Source organism: Grammomys surdaster, unplaced genomic scaffold (genome assembly GCF_004785775.1).
Source record: "Grammomys surdaster isolate TR1022 unplaced genomic scaffold, NIH_TR_1.0 232, whole genome shotgun sequence".
In the NCBI taxonomy this organism is placed as follows: Eukaryota; Metazoa; Chordata; class Mammalia; order Rodentia; family Muridae; genus Grammomys; species Grammomys surdaster.
This window is the reverse complement of record NW_021604677.1, coordinates 1,437,545-1,456,498: the sequence shown is the minus strand read 5'-3', so window position 1 is coordinate 1,456,498 and position 18,954 is coordinate 1,437,545. Positions and strand designations below refer to the sequence as shown.

The 18,954-nt window shown below is 38.0% G+C and overlaps 1 protein-coding gene across 2 annotated transcripts in view; it reads right to left on the bottom strand.

Moving 5' to 3' along the window:
- Ascc3 (activating signal cointegrator 1 complex subunit 3) overlaps window positions 1–18,954 on the bottom strand; it is a 266,934-nt gene that overhangs the window by 101,497 nt on the left and 146,483 nt on the right. For both annotated transcript variants that reach the window (XM_028773626.1, XM_028773627.1), the window contains exons 28-30: window positions 18,242–18,387; window positions 18,007–18,127; window positions 15,516–15,658 (exon numbers count right to left, since the gene is read on the bottom strand). In XM_028773626.1, the coding sequence (XP_028629459.1) occupies window positions 15,516–15,658; window positions 18,007–18,127; window positions 18,242–18,387 (410 nt within the window). The remainder of the gene's footprint in view (window positions 1–15,515; window positions 15,659–18,006; window positions 18,128–18,241; window positions 18,388–18,954) is intronic.

The window sequence follows — 18,954 nt, the reverse complement described above, 5'->3', positions numbered from 1 at the left end:
CCATCTACACACTTAGATGATTTGCAAATATACCTGTTCTTTAGTATCTGATTAGTTTTAGTCCTATGCATCTCAATTATCCTGTTCTCTAAACTAAAACCAAACACCACATCTTTTTTTCTTCTTCATGATTGTGAAATGGCATAGTCTTGTCAGTTACTTGTTCTTGAAGCTATTAACTTTTCTTGTACAACTTTCCTTAGTCGTCTATTCTATCCCAACTCTTTCTTCTTATCTGAAGTTATTATATTATTAAAAAGTCTACTTAGTATATTGAAAGATAAAAAAAATCAAACGTGACAGGCTGAGTTTGATACCTTGCATTTAGGTCTAACTTGTTACTGGCTTTGTGTATCACCTAAAGCAATCAATCTTTCTGTTCTAGTTTCTGCATCTGGAAAATTGGGATAAGCACTATGTTCTAGAAGTTCATGACTAGATTTGATAATATTTATTCTTTAAAGAACTATACGAATGATGCCAACTAAGAAAATAAGAAACAGCTTCTTGTCTTCTGTGGTTTAAGGGATGAAAATTGATGTCCACTATCACACCTATATTCCATGAGTCTCACTTGAACCCAAATGTCCAGTGCTCAGCAAACTCACTGATGTCTATTTTCCACACCATCTATAGATAAATCACATCATAAACATTTCCTTGTTTTTTTTAGGAGATTTAAGGTCTGATTTATTCAGAGAATAGGCCAAGAGATGGGGGGCAGCTTGGTGTTTCCAAGCTACACTGGAAGCAGAAATAGAATGTTTAGCTTGAGGGCATACTGCACTAAGCATAGCAAGATCTTTGCCAAAGTGAAAACAAAAATGGACCAAGTCAGTGGTAGAAACTTGTATTGGTTAATAGTCTTATTGCTATGATAAAGATACTTGACCAAACTAGCTTAAGGGAAGTGAGGGCTTGTTTTGGCTTACAGTTCCAATGGAAGATCATCGTGGTAGGGAAAGCGGGGCAGTTATTGGGAAGCAACTGGCCACATTGCGTTCAAGGTTCAAGGTCAGAGTATAGAGAATAAGGAAAGCTAATGCTCTGCTAGCTGCCTCCTTATTCAGTGAAGCCCATGCTATAGCTTCAGTGTTATTCACATTGAAAGTGGGTCATTTAGATAATCCTTCTTAGGTATGCCCAGAGGCTTATTAATCACCACAACTGCATACACTGTATGAGGCCTGGATTTGATACTTTATATCACAAACAAAATAAAATCCAGAAAGCAACTGTGGTGAGATTTACTCATCACTTATATTCTTTTTATTCATAAATGTACACTTTAAAGTAATATATAAATTTGGCAAAATTTTAAGTGTTCAATATATTTAGGAAGACTTCTAGCCCATTAATCAGAATTAACAAGATTTAACTGTATTGTTGTACTTCTCATACTTGACTTCATGTTGTCTCCTTCTATAATCCTTTCTGGGCTTGCTTCTGTCAAAGATGTTTTCTTTCCTGCTCTGGATCTTTGAATTTTCCCCACCTGTCATGGGGGACTTCAGGGAAAAACTTAACACATTTTGCTCCACATTTTCTAGGGCAAAATGCTTTGGAAAATTCTCATTTACTTCTTCTTAAAAGGACAAAAATAAATGAACTGGTTCCTTCTTATTATTCTAGGTATCTAGATCTTGTTTTAAAAGTGCACAGAAAGAAAGGGGGAAGCTGTGAAGCTACAGTAAGAGGCAGAACTGAGGGGAGAATATAAACAACCATGACAAAAGCCTAACCTTTTGACTTAGCTGAAAGAGGAAATGAGGGCCATATTCATTATGTTCTGAACTAGCAGCCAGGGTGCCATTCTTGACTACTTTTCATATCCTTCATATAGTACAGACTTATTGTTAATTCTAAATGTATCTATCTTTACATCCACACTGTTTCCAAGATAGGAGACCCAAGTCACTATCCTCCCAAAGTTCTGCTTTATTCTTACAAAAGTAATAAAAATTGTTCTCAAAGAGTGAGTAAAATATCTGGGGAGATGGCTTAGAGGTTAAAGAACTTGCCATTCAAGTACAAGGATTAGTTTGGATTCCCAGAAATCCATGTATAAAGGCTGGCTGGCCATGACAGATCACCTGTAACTCCAGACTCAGAAGTAGAAATAGGGGATCCCCAGAGCAAGCTGGCTAACTAGCCATATTGATGAGCTCTAGATTTGAAGATTCTCTCAATAAAGAAAACGGAAGACCCATCTAGAATAACTCTTGACTTACACATGCATTCAATAATGTGAATATACACACATGAAAATATAAAAAATATAAATGAATGTATGTAATTTTGTCCCCCCACCAAGCTGGTTGTCTTGAACTTAGCTATCTGCTTGGTTTGCCTGCTGTATTTTCCAGCTTTGCCCAGACATTTCCTTATCTGAGGCTTATCTCAAACACCCTGAAATCTTATACCTTACTTATTATTTTTCCCAGGGAGTCATTATACATTAATTATTTGCTGGTTATCTCCTAGCCTCAATGAAATACTAATTATGTAAAGCTAGGAACTTCATCAGACACACAAAAATAACTATAAAAGTGCTGGCCTTAGAAACAAATTTCTCTTTATATTACTTACAATGCAACACTTTAACGGTGAGTCTAAACTTTGCACAAACTTTCTATTTCACCTATGCCACAATCGTAGTAGCCTTCCAGCTATAGCAAGGCTGTTCTCAGTTCCTTTATTATGCTGTTCCTTCATCCAAAAGCTTCTGTGTCCTTCTTGGTATACAGCTAGTTCAAGCTCATGCTTTGGTTCTTAGCTTTAATGCCATCAAGTAACATACTATCCTCTCATTCTACTTCATTTATTACTGATTGTACTGATGATTGTTTCCCACAAACTTCTATTGCCTTATTTGAGTACCTGCATATGATGCACTCGTGTGTGTACACATATGTGTATGTGTGTTCTTAACCTCCTTGAGAACTGGCCAACAGCTGGCTAAGAGGTCTGTCAAACTTAAAGCAGATATGAATTGTGAGCATATAGAGTTAGACATATCAGACTTTCAGCCAAGTGAGTCCATGTGAAAAGTAGAGAAGGCAAGTCAGGTGTCTCTAGGCACCTTTCCATTCCACTTAGGCCCCAACTCCTAAATGTTCTACAGCTTTACGATAGCACCATTAAATGGTTATCAAGCATTCATATCATGTGCCTGTAGGCAGAAAGTTCTGATCAATTCATAACAGGAGGTATGGGAATTCTGTCAACACTAGCTCTTACTTTCTGAACATAGGCTGTCCTTCCACTTTTGGATTATCTTCAAATTTCTTTAATTGATGTTTCATGATTTGTACTGTGAAGGTGTTTTGCTTTGCTACCTGAATTTACTCATAGAGGATGGCATTCTTGCTTTCTATTTTAAATAGTTCACAATACATGCATCTGTATCTATAAATTTTACTGACTTCATTCATTATTTCTAACAGATTTTGGGGAATTTTTGGAGTTGTCTCTATATGTTGTTTGTAAACAGTACCATTTGGACTGCTATGCAAGGCCTTCTAGCACTGTTTGGTGAAAGTGCTTGTCCAAGTCTTACTTCAGATATTAAGAGAGGCCTTTCAGCTTTTCTCTAATACATGTTCATAGTTTACGGAACACAAGTGGACTTTATTAGATTGAGGTGTTGCGTAGCTGTCCCCCAAGAACTGAAACATTCTGTCTGGCCTAGGAAGCAACCAAAATGTATGTCTTTAAGAGTCTTGTGATTTACTAGCTCCAGCCCAAGGTTACACACAAGAGGAGAGGAGACTCATAGGCAGAGCTGTCTATAGCTGTATGGGTTAGGAGTCATCAACCTTGATGGGTATGATTTTGAGGGATACAATTGCCCTGTGTAACACCCCAGACATACCCATGTAATAATTAACCCCATTAATTCAATGCTTCAATAAATGTGTATATGGCTAGGAGTGTTTATTCTGTGTGTATATCTGATGTGAAATGCTAGCTCACAATTCCTCAAGAAAAGCCAAACAATATCAGGTATATGCCTTCTACACCCATTTTTCGATTTTATTACATATTTTTTCTGTCTGAAGATGACCATGGCTTTGCTCCTCATTTTGATGAGGTCATGTATCTTGCTTATTGATCTGTATATATTCAACTGTTTTTATTTTCCTGGATAAATTCCGTTAAACTCAATTGTTTAGTGGATACAATTTACTGGTATTTAGTTGAGGATTTTTGCATCCATTTTCATAATGGATGTTGGTCTGTAGCTTTCTTACTTTTTTGTTTTTTAAATAAGTATAGGATTTACCATGTAATCTTGGCTGACAGAATTTCTTTCTTTCGAGTTCAGGAGAATTGGTATTAGTTCTTTTAATGCTTGTTAAAATTCACGAAACGAGCCAAATAGTCCTGTGCTTTTCTTTGATAGTGGGCTTTGATTACTGGTTTATTCCAGTTATTTCTCATTGATTTGCTTAGGTTTGCTATTTCTTCATGGTTCAATCTTGGCAAGTTATATGTGTCTGGTAACTTTTTCTAGTTGGCATGTAGTTATTCATAATAATATCTAATGCTTGTTAAATCACTTCTAAAGCTTTCCCATTTGACTATGAATATTATCTAATTGATGGGACTATAATTTTAATGGGCACTTTGGAGTGGGGGAAAAATAATGGCATGTTTATATAATACCACAGGGTCTTGCAACTGAGGTTGCTGATCATAAGTGGATATCTGCTGTTACTTTATAGCACAGTAAGATAAAAATCAAGTTGATGGTGTATACATTTTGCTGTATAGTTATCGGATTTATCAGAAAGTAGGAAGCTAGAAAAAATACTATTGTGTATCAGGCGACAAGAAAGGTGTAAGTTTTAAGTGGCTGATGAACATTCTAGAAAGTGATCTTTACCTGAAGCCAGAGAATTATTTGGTGGTCAGATTTAATTAGACCCTATTACTAAGAGAATACCAGTCATCTCTGTAAGAAGACAAAACTTGCATATCCCTCTCATTAACTGCCTCCTTTACAAATTACAGCTTTGAGTATATCCAGCTTTCTTTGATTGGTAGTTATCCAAGTTCTGTCACAAAACACTTTATACAGCACAAACAGCACTAATGATATAAACCACTAACATTTCATCCCAGAATGCCATCCAAGAAAGCAATCTTTACAAAGATTAAAAGTCTAAGATGTATATTATGCTGATTGGTTTTATGTCAACTTTATATAGCTACAGTGTGTCTGAGAAGAGAAACCTCAATAGAGAAAATGTGTCCATTAGATTACCAGGAGGCAAGTCTGTAGTGCATTTTCATGATTAATGACTGATGTGACTGGGCCCAGCCCATGACAGGATGTGCAACTCTTATGAGGTTGGTCCTCAGTTGTATAAGAAAGCAGGCTGAAAGCCATGAGGAGAAAGCTAGCAAGCAGTATTCCTCCTAGCTTCTGGTTTAGTTCCTGTCTCCAGGTTCTTGATTCAAGTTTCTGCCCTGACTTCCCTCAGGGAGAGAATGTGACTTGTGCGCTGTAAGATGAAATAAACCCTTAACTTCCCAACTTGCTTTGGGTAATGATGTTTTATCACAGGAATATGTGCTGTAATTAAGGGATTTATGTTATTCACTTGTGGGTTCTATAACAGATACACCTGCTTTATGTAGATTTAGGTATAATCACATAGACAAAGTTGTATATATAGGTTTGGTATAATCAAACTGAACTCATACAGTAAACCAAATACAAATTCAATGAAAGTTTCATGAAGCAAAGCCATCCTGGATTGACAGAGACTGGATGAAAAAAAAACATCTGGAAATGATAAAATTTCTAGCTGTCCTAATTATCCAGGGCCGGGGGCATGCAAGAACATGCTATGGTTTACTTATCAATGGTGATAAGTATTTTTCTAATTAAAACAACACAGCAGAATTCTCCACAATATCTGAGCTATATGGAGTTCTTCAGACAGCATATCATTATTAGAAAAAAAAAGGAAAATGCAGTTCACCACAGTTGAACACATGAGGTTCATATTTTAAGAGAATGTGAGTCACAACTGTAGTAAATGCAGAATATACTGTGAAAAAACATCCAAAAATGTGTTCAGTAGATATGCACTTTATAACCTGACTTGGAAAAAATGTCTTGCTTTGGAACACTTTTAGGAGTAAAACAAAAGAGAAATATAATTAAGCCTAGATAGATGCTATCTATAAAATAAGCCATAAGCCAGTGGTTAATTTATCTATATTTTTAGAATTGGCCTCCTAAGCTGTGTAGACATAACTGGCTACTTTTTAAAGGATTTCTTTAAAATGGGCACAAACATTATTAGCCTTCCTTATGGCATCTTGCTTTTGTCTGTTCTTTCCTGCTTTTTTTCCCCTTCTTCCTAAACCTCCATAACCTACTTCCTACCTTCATATATCATGTGTCTTACTGCCTCATCTCCCCTGCTTCCTCAACACCTCTTCTGTCTCCCTTTGAGAGCTTCTTTCACTAGAAAGCCTATACCTAGATTTACAACCTCCCCCCAGAGATATGTGTATAAACAAAATAAACTAAGATCCATGTATAAGAACAAACACGCAATTGTTAACATTGTAGTCTTAGTCACTCACCTTGCCTACAATAATAGTTTCCTTAGACATATCAATCAAATAACACAGAACAAAAATAATTTTTCAGAATTAGTGTGATGTTAAAATATGTATTATAGTATAGCCATATATGCAACCTTAAGACAGCAATGACAACATTTAATAGATAAAATGCTCACTAGTAAAGAATGTCATCTGAGGAACTGTGGGGCTGTGGAAATCCTGGGGTGTTTGGCCACGCCCCCAGAACCCAGAGGCCTGACATGAGGTCTCCATGTAACATGCAGTGAGTCAAGTAAGGCACAGGTAGAGGGCTGGGAACAGGTCCCTGCCTCAAGATTTACATATTACCTAAAGGCCCTGGCCCCCCCCTCTCCTCCTTCCAATATAAGGAAACCCCTTCTGGCATTTTGTGGGAGAGCGTCACCTTTTAGAAGCTTCACCATGGCAATAAAATCTCCATGTCTTCAATCCCACGTGTCTCCTACAATTCTGGACTAATTCGTGTAAGTGGAAAACTGAGGGAAAAGCCCTTCCCACAATCTCTGCTCCAGCTGTCCCTTCACTCTACCTGCTCCAGCGGCCAGCGGAGCTCTCCCTGTCCCAGTGGTCCCAGCGCTCTCTGCTCCAGCGGTCCCCGGGGCTCCCTCTCTGCACTCCCTGTTCCACTGGTCATCACAGGACTCCCGGGGACTGAGCTGTTAGTGGTGCACAGGCATGACCCGCCCTGCGTCCCTCCAGCACGCTGGGTTCCCGCTATCCGGGGCCCAGCTGTCCACAGGGACACTCTCTCCCCTGCGACTGCGGGTCCCGGACCACACTGCGAATTTTGAACCACAAGGAACTAAAAAAGAACACTCTGAAACAATGGCTTATGATAGCATAACCAGTTTATCTAACAGATTGGCTTAGCCTTTAATTCTCAATGGCCATGAGAAAAGAAAAGAGAGAAATAGACAACCTGTTTAGACTGAACTGATGGTTTTGAACAGCATTCCATACCAACAACGAAAAGCCGAAATGGGAGAGGAAGGGGAGATGCAGATGCAACAATTAGATATCTGCTAAGGAAATATTTTTAAAACTAGAGAAGAGTTAAAAATAAAAGGTACTATGAATTAAATCTATAGAATAGAGAAAGTATAACTATAAATAACAGAAGGAACAATGAGAACCATTTACACAGACTATGTAAGATAAAAGATAAATTTGTAAAAGATAAAAGATAAGGAAAAATAATTAAGGAGTGTATTAGTATATATGCATACTAACATACAAATATGTAGGAAAAGTGACATGAAGTTTCATACAAATATTTCCAAATAATTATAAGGTTCTATACAAATCTCTAAGACAAAACTACTGGAAAAGATAAAACCATAAAAAATGAAGGGACAAAAAAGAAAAGGAACAAATGTATAAAACCACATTCATCCACACAAAAATCAAGGTGTAGACGAAAACAAAAGATAACATTCTTCATAATATTAACGAATCATAAGAAATATGGGATGCCTTAACTCTTCGACACCACTGACAACTCATAAACCAAGGTTGACCACTTTTTTGTTTTGTTTGTTTGTTTCTTTGTTTTTGTTTTTCGAGACAGGGTTTCTCTGTGTAGCCCTGGCTGTCCTGGAACTCACTCGGTAGACCAGGCTGGCCTCGAACTCAGAAATCCGCCTGCCTCTGCCTCCCAAGTGCTGGGATTAAAGGCGTGCACCACCACCGCCCAACAAGGTTGACCACTTTGAATAGTTCTTTTGGAAAGTAATTTGTTACTGTAAAAAAGCACTAACCATGTTCTCTGAGAAAATAATCTTAAAGAAATAAATTACAATAAGGAAACTTGATTATTTAACTATATGAATAAAAAACTATATAATAGCTACAAAGTAAAATAAAACTGATCAGGAACAAAATTTTACTTAAAAACATGTATTCTTAAAGTTTGCTATACTGATTAGTATGCACTAAGTTTAAACAATGATCATATTGTTTCTCTAAAATTAATCTACCAAAATCAACTGTAAGTTTTATAAGGACAGGAAATACTAAAACATATATGAAAACATAACTGAATATAAAAATTAACCCCCTCCGGAATTCCACTTCCCTTCTGCCCCTGCCTGGTCCTCTGGGCTGGAGCAGACACAGAGTCGGTCTGCTCCCGTCCTGTGGAGAAACTGAATCCTGAGTCATCCAGGAGCCACTGCACTCAGAGCAGCTGGTAAGAACTCCATCTCACTCCCTAAACCCCAGAGATAGATCAGGGAGCCAGGGACATCCAGGGCACAGCAGCTACCCAAACCCCGCCCCTCCGGAATTCCACTTCCCTTCTGCCCCTGCCTGGTCCTCCGGGCTGGAGCAGACACAGAGTCGGTCTGCTCCCGTCCTGTGGAGAAACTGAATCCTGAGTCATCCAGGGGCCACTGCACTCAGAGCAGCTGGTAAGAACTCCATCTCACTCCCTAAACCCCAGAGATAGATCAGGGAGCCAGGGACATCCAGGGCACAGCAGCTACCCAAACCCCGCCCCTCCGGAATTCCACTTCCCTTCTGCCCCTGCCTGGTCCTCCGGGCTGGAACAGACACAGAGTTGGTCTGCTCCTGTCCTGTGGAGAAACTGAATCCTGAGTCATCCAGGAGCCACTGCACTCAGAGCAGGTGACACAGAGTCGGTCTGCTCCTGTCCTGTTGAGAAACTGAATCCTGAGTCATCCAGGAGCCACTGCACTCAGAGCAGCTGGAGCCACTGCACTCAGAGCAGCTGAAACTGAATCCTGAGTCATCGAGGACCCACTGCACTCAGAGCAGAAGGATTTCCAGATCCAAGAGGTGGCCTGAGTCCCAGGAGTTATTCCACCCAGGAGATTAGGAGCATAAGACCACAGAGACCTCTGGACTCTGAGGAGCTCTGCAATAAGCAAGATACCTGAAATACAGACTCCAGTTTTACACAGTGAGGGCAGGTACCACTAGAGTTAACCAGATGGCGAAAGGCAAGCGCAGGAACATAAGCAACGGAAACCAAAGTTTCTTGGCATCATCAGTGCCCAATTCTCCCAATATAGCAAGCCCTGAACACCCCATCACACCTGAAAAGCAGGATTCAGAATTAAAATCACTTCTCATGATGATGATAGAGGATTATAAGAAGGAATTAAGTAACTCCCTTAAAGAAATACAGGAGAGTACAAGTAAACAGATAGAAGCCCTTAAAGAGGAATCACAGAAATCCCTTAAAGAAATGGAAGAAAACACAAAGAAGGAATTAAACAAAAACATTCAGGATCTGAAACTAGAAATAGAAACAATAAAGAAAATTCAAAGGGAGACAACCAGGGAGATAGAAAACCTAAGAAAGAGATCAGGAGTCACAGACGCAAGCATCACCAACCGAATACAAGAGATAGAAGAGAGAATCTCAAATGCAGAAGATACGGTGGAAAATATTGACACAGTTGTCAAAGAAAATGCAAAACGCAAAAAACTCCTAACTCAAAACATCCAGGAAATCCAGGACACAATGAGAAGACCAAACCTAAGGATAATAGGCATAGATGAGAATGAAGATTCCCAACTTAAAGGGCCAGTAAATATCTTCAACAAAATTATTGAGGAAAACTTCCCTAACCTAAAGAACAAGATGCCCATAAACATACAAGAAGCCTACAGAACACCAAATAGACTAGACCAGAAAAGAAATACCTCCCGTCACATAAAAATCAAAACATCAGATGCACAAAACAAAGAAAAAATACTAAAAGCAGTAAGGGAAAAAGGTCAAGTAACATATAAAGGCAGACCTATAAGAATTACACCAGACTTCTCACCAGAGACTATAAAAGCCAGAAGAGCCTGGACTGACATCATACAGACACTAAGAGAACACAATTGCCAGCCCAGATTACTATACCGAGCAAAACTCTCAATCACTATAGATGGTGAAACCAAGATATTCCATGACAAAACCAAATTTGCACAATATCTTCCCACAAACCCAGCACTTCAAAGGACAATTGATGGAAAATGCCAACACAAGGAGGGAAACTACAACCTAGGAAAAGCAAGTAAGTAATCTTCCAACAACCCCCAAAAAAGATACAAACATAACTTTACCTCTAATAACAAAAATAACAGGAAGCAACAATCATTTTTCCTTAATATCTCTTAACATCAATGGTCTCAATTCCCCAATAAAAAGACGCAGACTATCAGACTGGATACACAAACAAGACCCAGAATTTTTGCTGCATACAAGAAAAACACCTCAGTGACAAAGACAGACACTACCTCAGAATAAAAGGGTGGAAAACAATTTTCCAAGCCAATGGTCCCAAGAAACAAGCTGGAGTAGCCATTCTAATATCAAATAAAATCGACTTTCATCCAAAATTAATCAAAAAAGATAAGGAAGGACACTTCATACTCATCAAAGGAAAAATCTACCAAGGTGAACTCTCAATTCTGAACATCTATGCTCCAAATGCAAGGGCACCTACATACATAAAAGAAACTTTACTAAAGCTCAAAACACACATTACACCTCACACAATAATAGTGGGGGATTTCAACACCCCACTGTCAGCAATGGACAGATCATGGAAACAGAAACTAAACAGAGACACTTTGAAATTAACAGAAGTTATGAACCAAATGGACTTAACAGACATCTATAGAACATTTCATCCTAAAACAAAAGAATATACCTTTTTCTCAGCACCTCATGGTACCTTCTCCAAAATAGACCATATAATTGGTCACAAAACAAGCCTCTACAGATACAAAAAGATTGAAATAATCCCTTGCCTCTTATCAGATCACCATGGAATAAGACTGGTCTTTAATAATGACAAAACCAATGGAAAACCCATGTGCACATGGAAACTGAACAACTCTCTACTCAATGATGACTTGGTCAAGGAAGAAATAAAGAAAGAAATTAAAGACTTTTTAGAATTCAATGAAAATGAGGACACATCATACCAAAACTTGTGGGACTCCATGAAGGCAGTGCTAAGAGGAAAGCTCATAGCTCTAAGTGCCTACAAAAAGAAACTGGAAAGAGCACACACTAACAAGTTGACTGCACAACTAAAAGCTCTAGAACAAAAAGAATCAAATACACCCAGGAGGAGTAGAAGGCAGGAAATAATCAAACTCAGGGCTGAAATCAACCAAATAGAAACAGAAAGAACAATACAAAATATCAATAAAACCAGGAGTTGGTTCTTTGAGAAAATCAACAAGGTAGATAAACCCTTAGCCAGATTAACCAGAGGGCACAGAGACAGTATCCAAATTAATAAAATCAGAACTGAAAAGGGAGACATAACAACAGAAACTGAAGAAATTCAAAAAATCATCAGATCCTACTACAAAGGCCTATACTCAACAAAACTGGAAAACCTGGATGAAATGGACAATTTCCTAGACAGATACCAGGTACCGAAGTTAAACCAGGAGCAGATAAACCATCTAAATAGTCCCATAACCCCTCAGGAAATAGCAGCAGTCATCAAAAGCCTCCCCACTAAAAAAAGCCCAGGACCAGATGGTTTTAGTGCTGAACTCTATCAGACCTTCAAGGAAGACCTAATACCAATTCTCTTCAAACTATTCCACAAAATAGAGACAGAAGGAACACTACCCAATTCGTTCTATGAAGCTACAATTACACTCATTCCCAAACCCCACAAGGACCCAACAAAGAAAGAGAACTTCAGACCAATCTCCCTTATGAACATCGATGCAAAAATACTCAATAAAATTCTAGCAAACCGAATCCAAGACCACATCAAAACAATCATCCATCATGATCAAGTAGGTTTTATCCCAGGAATGCAGGGATGGTTCAATATTCGGAAATCCATCAATGTAATCCACTATATAAACAAACTTAAAGAAAAAAACCACATGATCATCTCACTAGATGCTGAGAAAGCATTTGACAAAATTCAACATCCCTTCATGATAAAAGTCTTGGAAAGATCAGGAATTCAAGGCCCCTACCTAAACATAGTAAAAGCAATTTACAGCAAACCAGTAGCCAACATCAAGCTAAATGGAGAGAAACTTGAAGCAATCCCACTAAGATCAGGGACTAGACAAGGTTGCCCACTCTCCCCCTACCTATTCAATATAGTACTGGAAGTCTTAGCCAGAGCAATTAGACAGCAAAAAGAAGTCAAAGGGATACAAATAGGAAAGGAAGAAGTCAAAATATCGCTATTTGCAGATGATATGATAGTATACTTAAGTGACCCCCAAACTTCCACCAGAGAACTCCTAAACCTGATAAACAACTTCAGCAAAGTGGCTGGTTATAAAATCAACTCAAACAAATCAGTAGCCTTCCTCTACATGAAAGATAAACAGACTGAAAAAGAAATTAGGGAAATGACACCCTTCACAATAGTTGCAAATAATATAAAATACCTTGGTGTGAATCTAACCAAGCAAGTGAAAGACCTGTATGACAAGAACTTCAAGTCTCTGAAGAAAGAAATTGAAGAAGATCTCAGAAGATGGAAAGATCTCCCATGCTCATGGATTGGCAGGATTAATATAATAAAAATGGCCATCTTGCCAAAAGCAATCTACAGATTCAATGCAATCCCCATTAAAATCCCAACTCAATTCTTCACAGAGTTAGAAAAGGAAATTCTCAAATTCATATGGAATAACAAAAAACCTAGGATAGCGAAAACTATTCTCAACAATAAAAGAACTTCGGGAGGAATCACCATCCCTGACCTCAAGCTGTACTACAGAGCAATAGTGATAAAAACTACCTGGTATTGGTACAGAGACAGGCAGGAAGATCAATGGAATAGAATTGAAGACCCAGAAATGAACCCACACTCCTATGGTCACTTGATCTTTGACAAAGGAGCTAAAACTGTCCAGTGGAAAAAGGACAGCATTTTCAACAAATGGTGCTGGTTCAACTGGAAGACAACATGTAGAAGAATGAAAATTGATCCATTCTTATCTCCTTGTACAAAGCTCAAGTCTATGTGGATAAAGGACCTCCACATAAAACCAGATACACTGAAACTAATAGAAGAGAAGGTGGGGAAAAGCCTCGAATACTTGGGCACAGGGGAAAAGTTCCTGAACAGAACTCCAATGGCATATGCTCTAAGATCGAGAATTGACAAATGGGACTTCATAAAATTGCAAAGTTTCTGTAAGGCAAAGGACACTGTCAATAGGACAAAACGACAACCAACAAATTGGGAAAAGATCTTTACCAATCCTTCATCTGATAGAGGGCTAATATCCAATATATACAAAGAACTCAAGAAATTAGACTCCAGACAACCAAATTACCCTATTAAAAAATGGGGTATAGAGCTTAACAAAGAATTTTCAACGGAAGAAACTCGAATGGCCGAGAAGCATCTAAAGAAATGTTCAGTATCCTTAGTCGTCAGGGAAATGCAAATCAAAACAACCCTGAGATTCCATCTCACACCAGTCAGAATGGCTAAGATTAAAAACTCAGGTGATAGTAGATGCTGGCGAGGGTGTGGAGAAAGAGGAACACTCCTCCATTGTTGGTGGGACTGCAAGATGGTGCAACCACTTTGGAAATCAGTGTGGCGGTTCCTCAGAAAATTGGACATAGCATTACCCGAGGATCCAGCTATACCACTCCTAGGCATATACCCAGAAGATGCTCGAACATATAACAAGAACATATGCTCAACTATGTTCATAGCAGCCTTATTTATAATAGCCAGGCGCTGGAAAGAACCCAGATGTCCTTCAACTGAGGAATGGATTCAAAAAATGTGGTATATTTACACAATGGAGTATTACTCAGCTATTAAAAACAATGAATTCGAGAGGTTCCTAGGTAAATGGATGGAACTAGAAATTATCATCCTGAGTGAGGTAAGCCAATCACAAAAGAAGACACATGGTATTCACTCACTGATTATTGGATATTAGCCTAGAACCTTGAAATGCCCAAGATGCAACTCACAGGCCACATGAAGCCCATAAAGAAGGAAGACCAAGTGAGGGTGATTCGGTCCTTCTTAGAAGGAGCAACAAAATACTCAAGGGAGCAAATATGGAGACAAAGTGAGGGACAGAAACTGAAGGAGGGGCCGTCTCAAGACCACCCCACCTGAGTATCTATCCCATGTGCAATCACCAAAGGTAGATGCTGATGTGGAAGACAGGAAGTGCATGCTGATAAGAGCCTGATATGGATATCTCCTCAGAGGCCTTCAAGAGTCAGACATATTCAGAGGCAGATGCTCACAACTAGCCATTGAACTGATCATGGGGTTCTCAATGGAGGAGTTAGAGTGAAGACTGAAGGAGCTGAAAGGGTTTGTGGCACCATGAGGAGAGCAACAATACCAACCAACCACAGCTCCCAGGGTCTAAACCACCAGCCTGGGAGCACTTAGGGGGGGATCCAGGGCTTCAGCTGAATATGTAAAAGTGGAGGGCCCTGCTGGGCATAGGTGGAAGAAGAGAACCTTGACCTCATGAAGGCTGGATGCCCCAGGGGGTGGGAATTTTGAGGGTGGGGAGGTGGGAGTGGGGGGGGTGTAGATAGAGGTTACATCCACAGAGAAGAAGGAGGAGGGGCGAGGGGATTGGGGGTTCCGAGGGGGTGGTGGGGGATGGGGTAAGGGGACAACATAGGAAATGTAAATAAATCATCCAATAAAAAAAAAAAAAAAAATTAACCATAATCTTAAATAAAGGAAATCACCTACATAGAGATATGTGAAGTAAATATTTTACTGGGAATATCAAGGAAATGCATGCAAATGTTGTTTGATGGTAGCACAATGTACTCCTTGTTTCCTCATATTTTGATTACAGGATAAAACTAAATATAATTAAATACATAATTCCCATTACAGTATAGTAAGAGTTGGAAAAAGCATCTCACTTACCTCTTGCTCATCCATATTCAACCACTGCTTTGGGTCCTCTTCAGTGGCCAGAAAAGCTATCAACTCTAAAGCCGTAAGTCGTGTCTGACGTCTTGATGAGACAAATATTAAAACGGGTTTGGCTGGAGAATGACTTCTAATTGCTGTGGAAAGTTTTGGGGATGAAATATTAAGCCACTTAACTGATATACATAAAAACCAAAGTAGTTCATATGAATTCTTAATTTTGTCAGGAAATCTAGTATTCTTTCAGGTAGTAGAGGGGTCTATCAGGACACTGGAAAGGTAACAGGGAAGGTTCTGGCCATAGTTCTACAGAACTAGCACAGGGAAGATTTACTTGTAATTCTCAAAGTCACACAAAGGTAAAAGCCACTACAATGCTGAGATTCTCCATTAAACTGAATACAGAATCTTACATTGAGTTTCCTCTATTCCTGAGTTTGTTTCCAAGACACTGCTGCTAGTCTAAGCAGTAATATTAGAGTTAAATAATCCTGAGATCTAAGGATTCCAAGCAAGCCCTGCAGAGTGATAAAAATGTCCAAGAAACAACAATAACACACACAGATTCCTTCTATATTTCCTGGCATCAAACGTAAGATAAACGGTCAACAATAGCTAAGTGATAAATAAAAAGAATATTTCCCTCTGACTTTTGAAATACACGTGTGGCTTCAAGTAGGGAGAGTGTACTATTGAGAACAGTAGTGATTATGTGTCTGATACAGATCTGGGAATGGCATGGACTAGGTAACATCACCGAAGAAAGAAGAATAAATAACAGTTTTAAAAAGAAATACTTAATGTGGCACATAAATCATTTGAATTATCTTAAAATTGAAGTTTTTTCTTTTCCTTTTTTTTTTAACGTTCAAACAGTGGCAAAACAATGAGAGGGGGTTGAAGGTTGGAGAGAAAAATCATTAAAACTTAACTGCTTTAAAATGTCATAGTCATATCTAACATATGCTAATTACAAATGAAAACTCAGATGTTAAGCATTTTATAAGAAAAAGTTCCACTTGTTTCATCTTTTGAACTGTGAGTTGCAGAACCTGTTTCTATGGGGCAAAAAGTCAGCTGTAAAATGGAAATATAGACGTGCACTTGATTATATACCATAACAGGAAATGTAAGATCAGCACAAATCCTATTTCCAATCTCAAAGAAATCTAGGAATCACTGGAGGTCTGACAAATAGTAAATAAGGAGAGGATTGACCTGATACAATAGTTAACAGCAAGTACTTAAGGTATTTATTGCTGATTTACTATTTACACAATGCAAATGCTTCCTTTTCTGTAATGGCATGCAGGCATTCTCTATACAGATATAAGCAATTTCTGTAATAGATCTCATGAAAAATATTTATCCTAATTTTTACCATTTAACCATTTATTAGTATACTAAAAATATAAATGATAAATCTGTTATAAATCGCCTTAGAAATACAACGTTTAAAACACACATCCCTGCAATATGGGTATCATTTATATAGACAATCATGAATGATCTGTCTCTTTTCTAAACCTCAACATTTAATGTGTTTTACTGCTGCAAGAACAGGTGTGGCTGAGCAGCTCCTGGCAGATTTATTGTTCATTAGTGATTTTGTACAATGCTTCTGTGGAGGTGTAAATAATCTGAACTGCCAAGATGGGTCTCCAGCCCACAATCAATACTGTGCTTCTGTCATAGGCTAATTATAGCAGCTAAAAAGTCACCTCACAACTGTCACCTCACAATCAACAGCAGTACACATTAGAGAATTTATTTTGGAGGTTATTTTTAATTGATACAATAAATATTCCTTCTGTAGTCTAAATAAAACATATTTCCTACACCTCTACTATTTGCTTAATTAGTTAGAAAAGAAAAAAGTGAAAAACATAAGATGAAACCTACAGAATTTTTAAAAGATTCGAGTTGCACAAGTTGTTTTAAATTAAGATTTATTTATCTTTATTTTATATTTATGAATGTTTGCCTACATGTATGTGTATGTGGACATCACTTGAATATCGGGTATTTGCAAAGGCTAGTGACATGAGCTGGGCTGGAACCAGAGTTACAGATTGTTGTAATCTGCCACAAGTTGCTGGGAATTGAGCCTTGGTCCTCAGCAAGACCAGTAGGAAATCTTAACTACTGAACTGTCTATGTTTTCTGTTCAAAGTTAATGTTACTCTCATTTATCAAGTGTTTAAGATATTAACACATAACATCTTAGATATCTAATATTAAGAATCATAAATTTCCTTAATATGTATCTTATTCTGTTATAAAGTCATTTTGATTCATGAAATACCTCTAATTTTCCATACAAAATTCAATAAGTATTTATGTTCTTCAATGGGTGATGAAAACAGCTTTTGGTTGTATCTGTGGGAATTATTATTTCATAGAAAGTGTATTTCATAGAAATGTATTTAATAGCTGTCATCTATAGAGACTGCTTATTACTTCATTAAAGAATCTTCATGCTTACCCTGAAATGCAGGCTTGTTCATGCTAGCCATGCGTGGGCAATAATGTTGTCCTGGGAATCCTTGAATGTGAACTTCTAGTGGAACTGGGCGAACTGATGGTCTGAAGTTGAACAAACCCATCTGGTAAACATAAAGAAGTCACTTATAATTTTTATACTGAAATATGCATCACAATTTTTAAAGTTATGTATAAAAGTGACTGCTGAAAAACTAATTTATCACTCTTCTGTATACCTGCTTAATGTTGAGCCAGTCAGCAAGGTCTCTAGCATTAGCTAATGCAGTGGACAGTCCAACTATTCTAACAGGCTTTTCTGTGTGCGATGAGATAAAGTTTGTTCGAGATACAATGACTTCTAAAACTGGACCTCTCTCTTCCCCTAAGAATTAAAAATAATAAAAATTAATCCTTTAATAAATTCATGCAGGTACAAATTCAGAGTATAAACATTGCTTTCAAGAGCAGAGGGAGGAAACTACCATATGAACAAACAGAGGAACTAAAATCAATATGCCCAAAGAGTTATTTGTACTTCACTGTCCAGTATATTATTATCAACAATAGCCAAATAAAGACTCAGTGTCCACTCACAAATGAATAATGAAAATATTGTAGATAATGAAATATTATAAAACAATAAAAAGAATGGAATCCTCTCAGTTACATCATATAAAAACCAGACAACTTAAGTTAAAAGAAATGAGCCCCACACTGACAGACAAATTTGCATCATCTAGTAAAGAAACAAAGAGAAAAACAGAGTTTGATAGGGGATGGGCGTGGTTTGGTGGGGGATGGGGAAACTGATGTGGAAAGATACTTAGCTTCAGTGAGACATAGGAATAAGTCCAAGAGACCAATGTGCTATAGTTGGTGACAAATATTTTAACATGATTTAATCATTACATACTATATGCAAATAAAGCATCACATTATACTTCAAGAA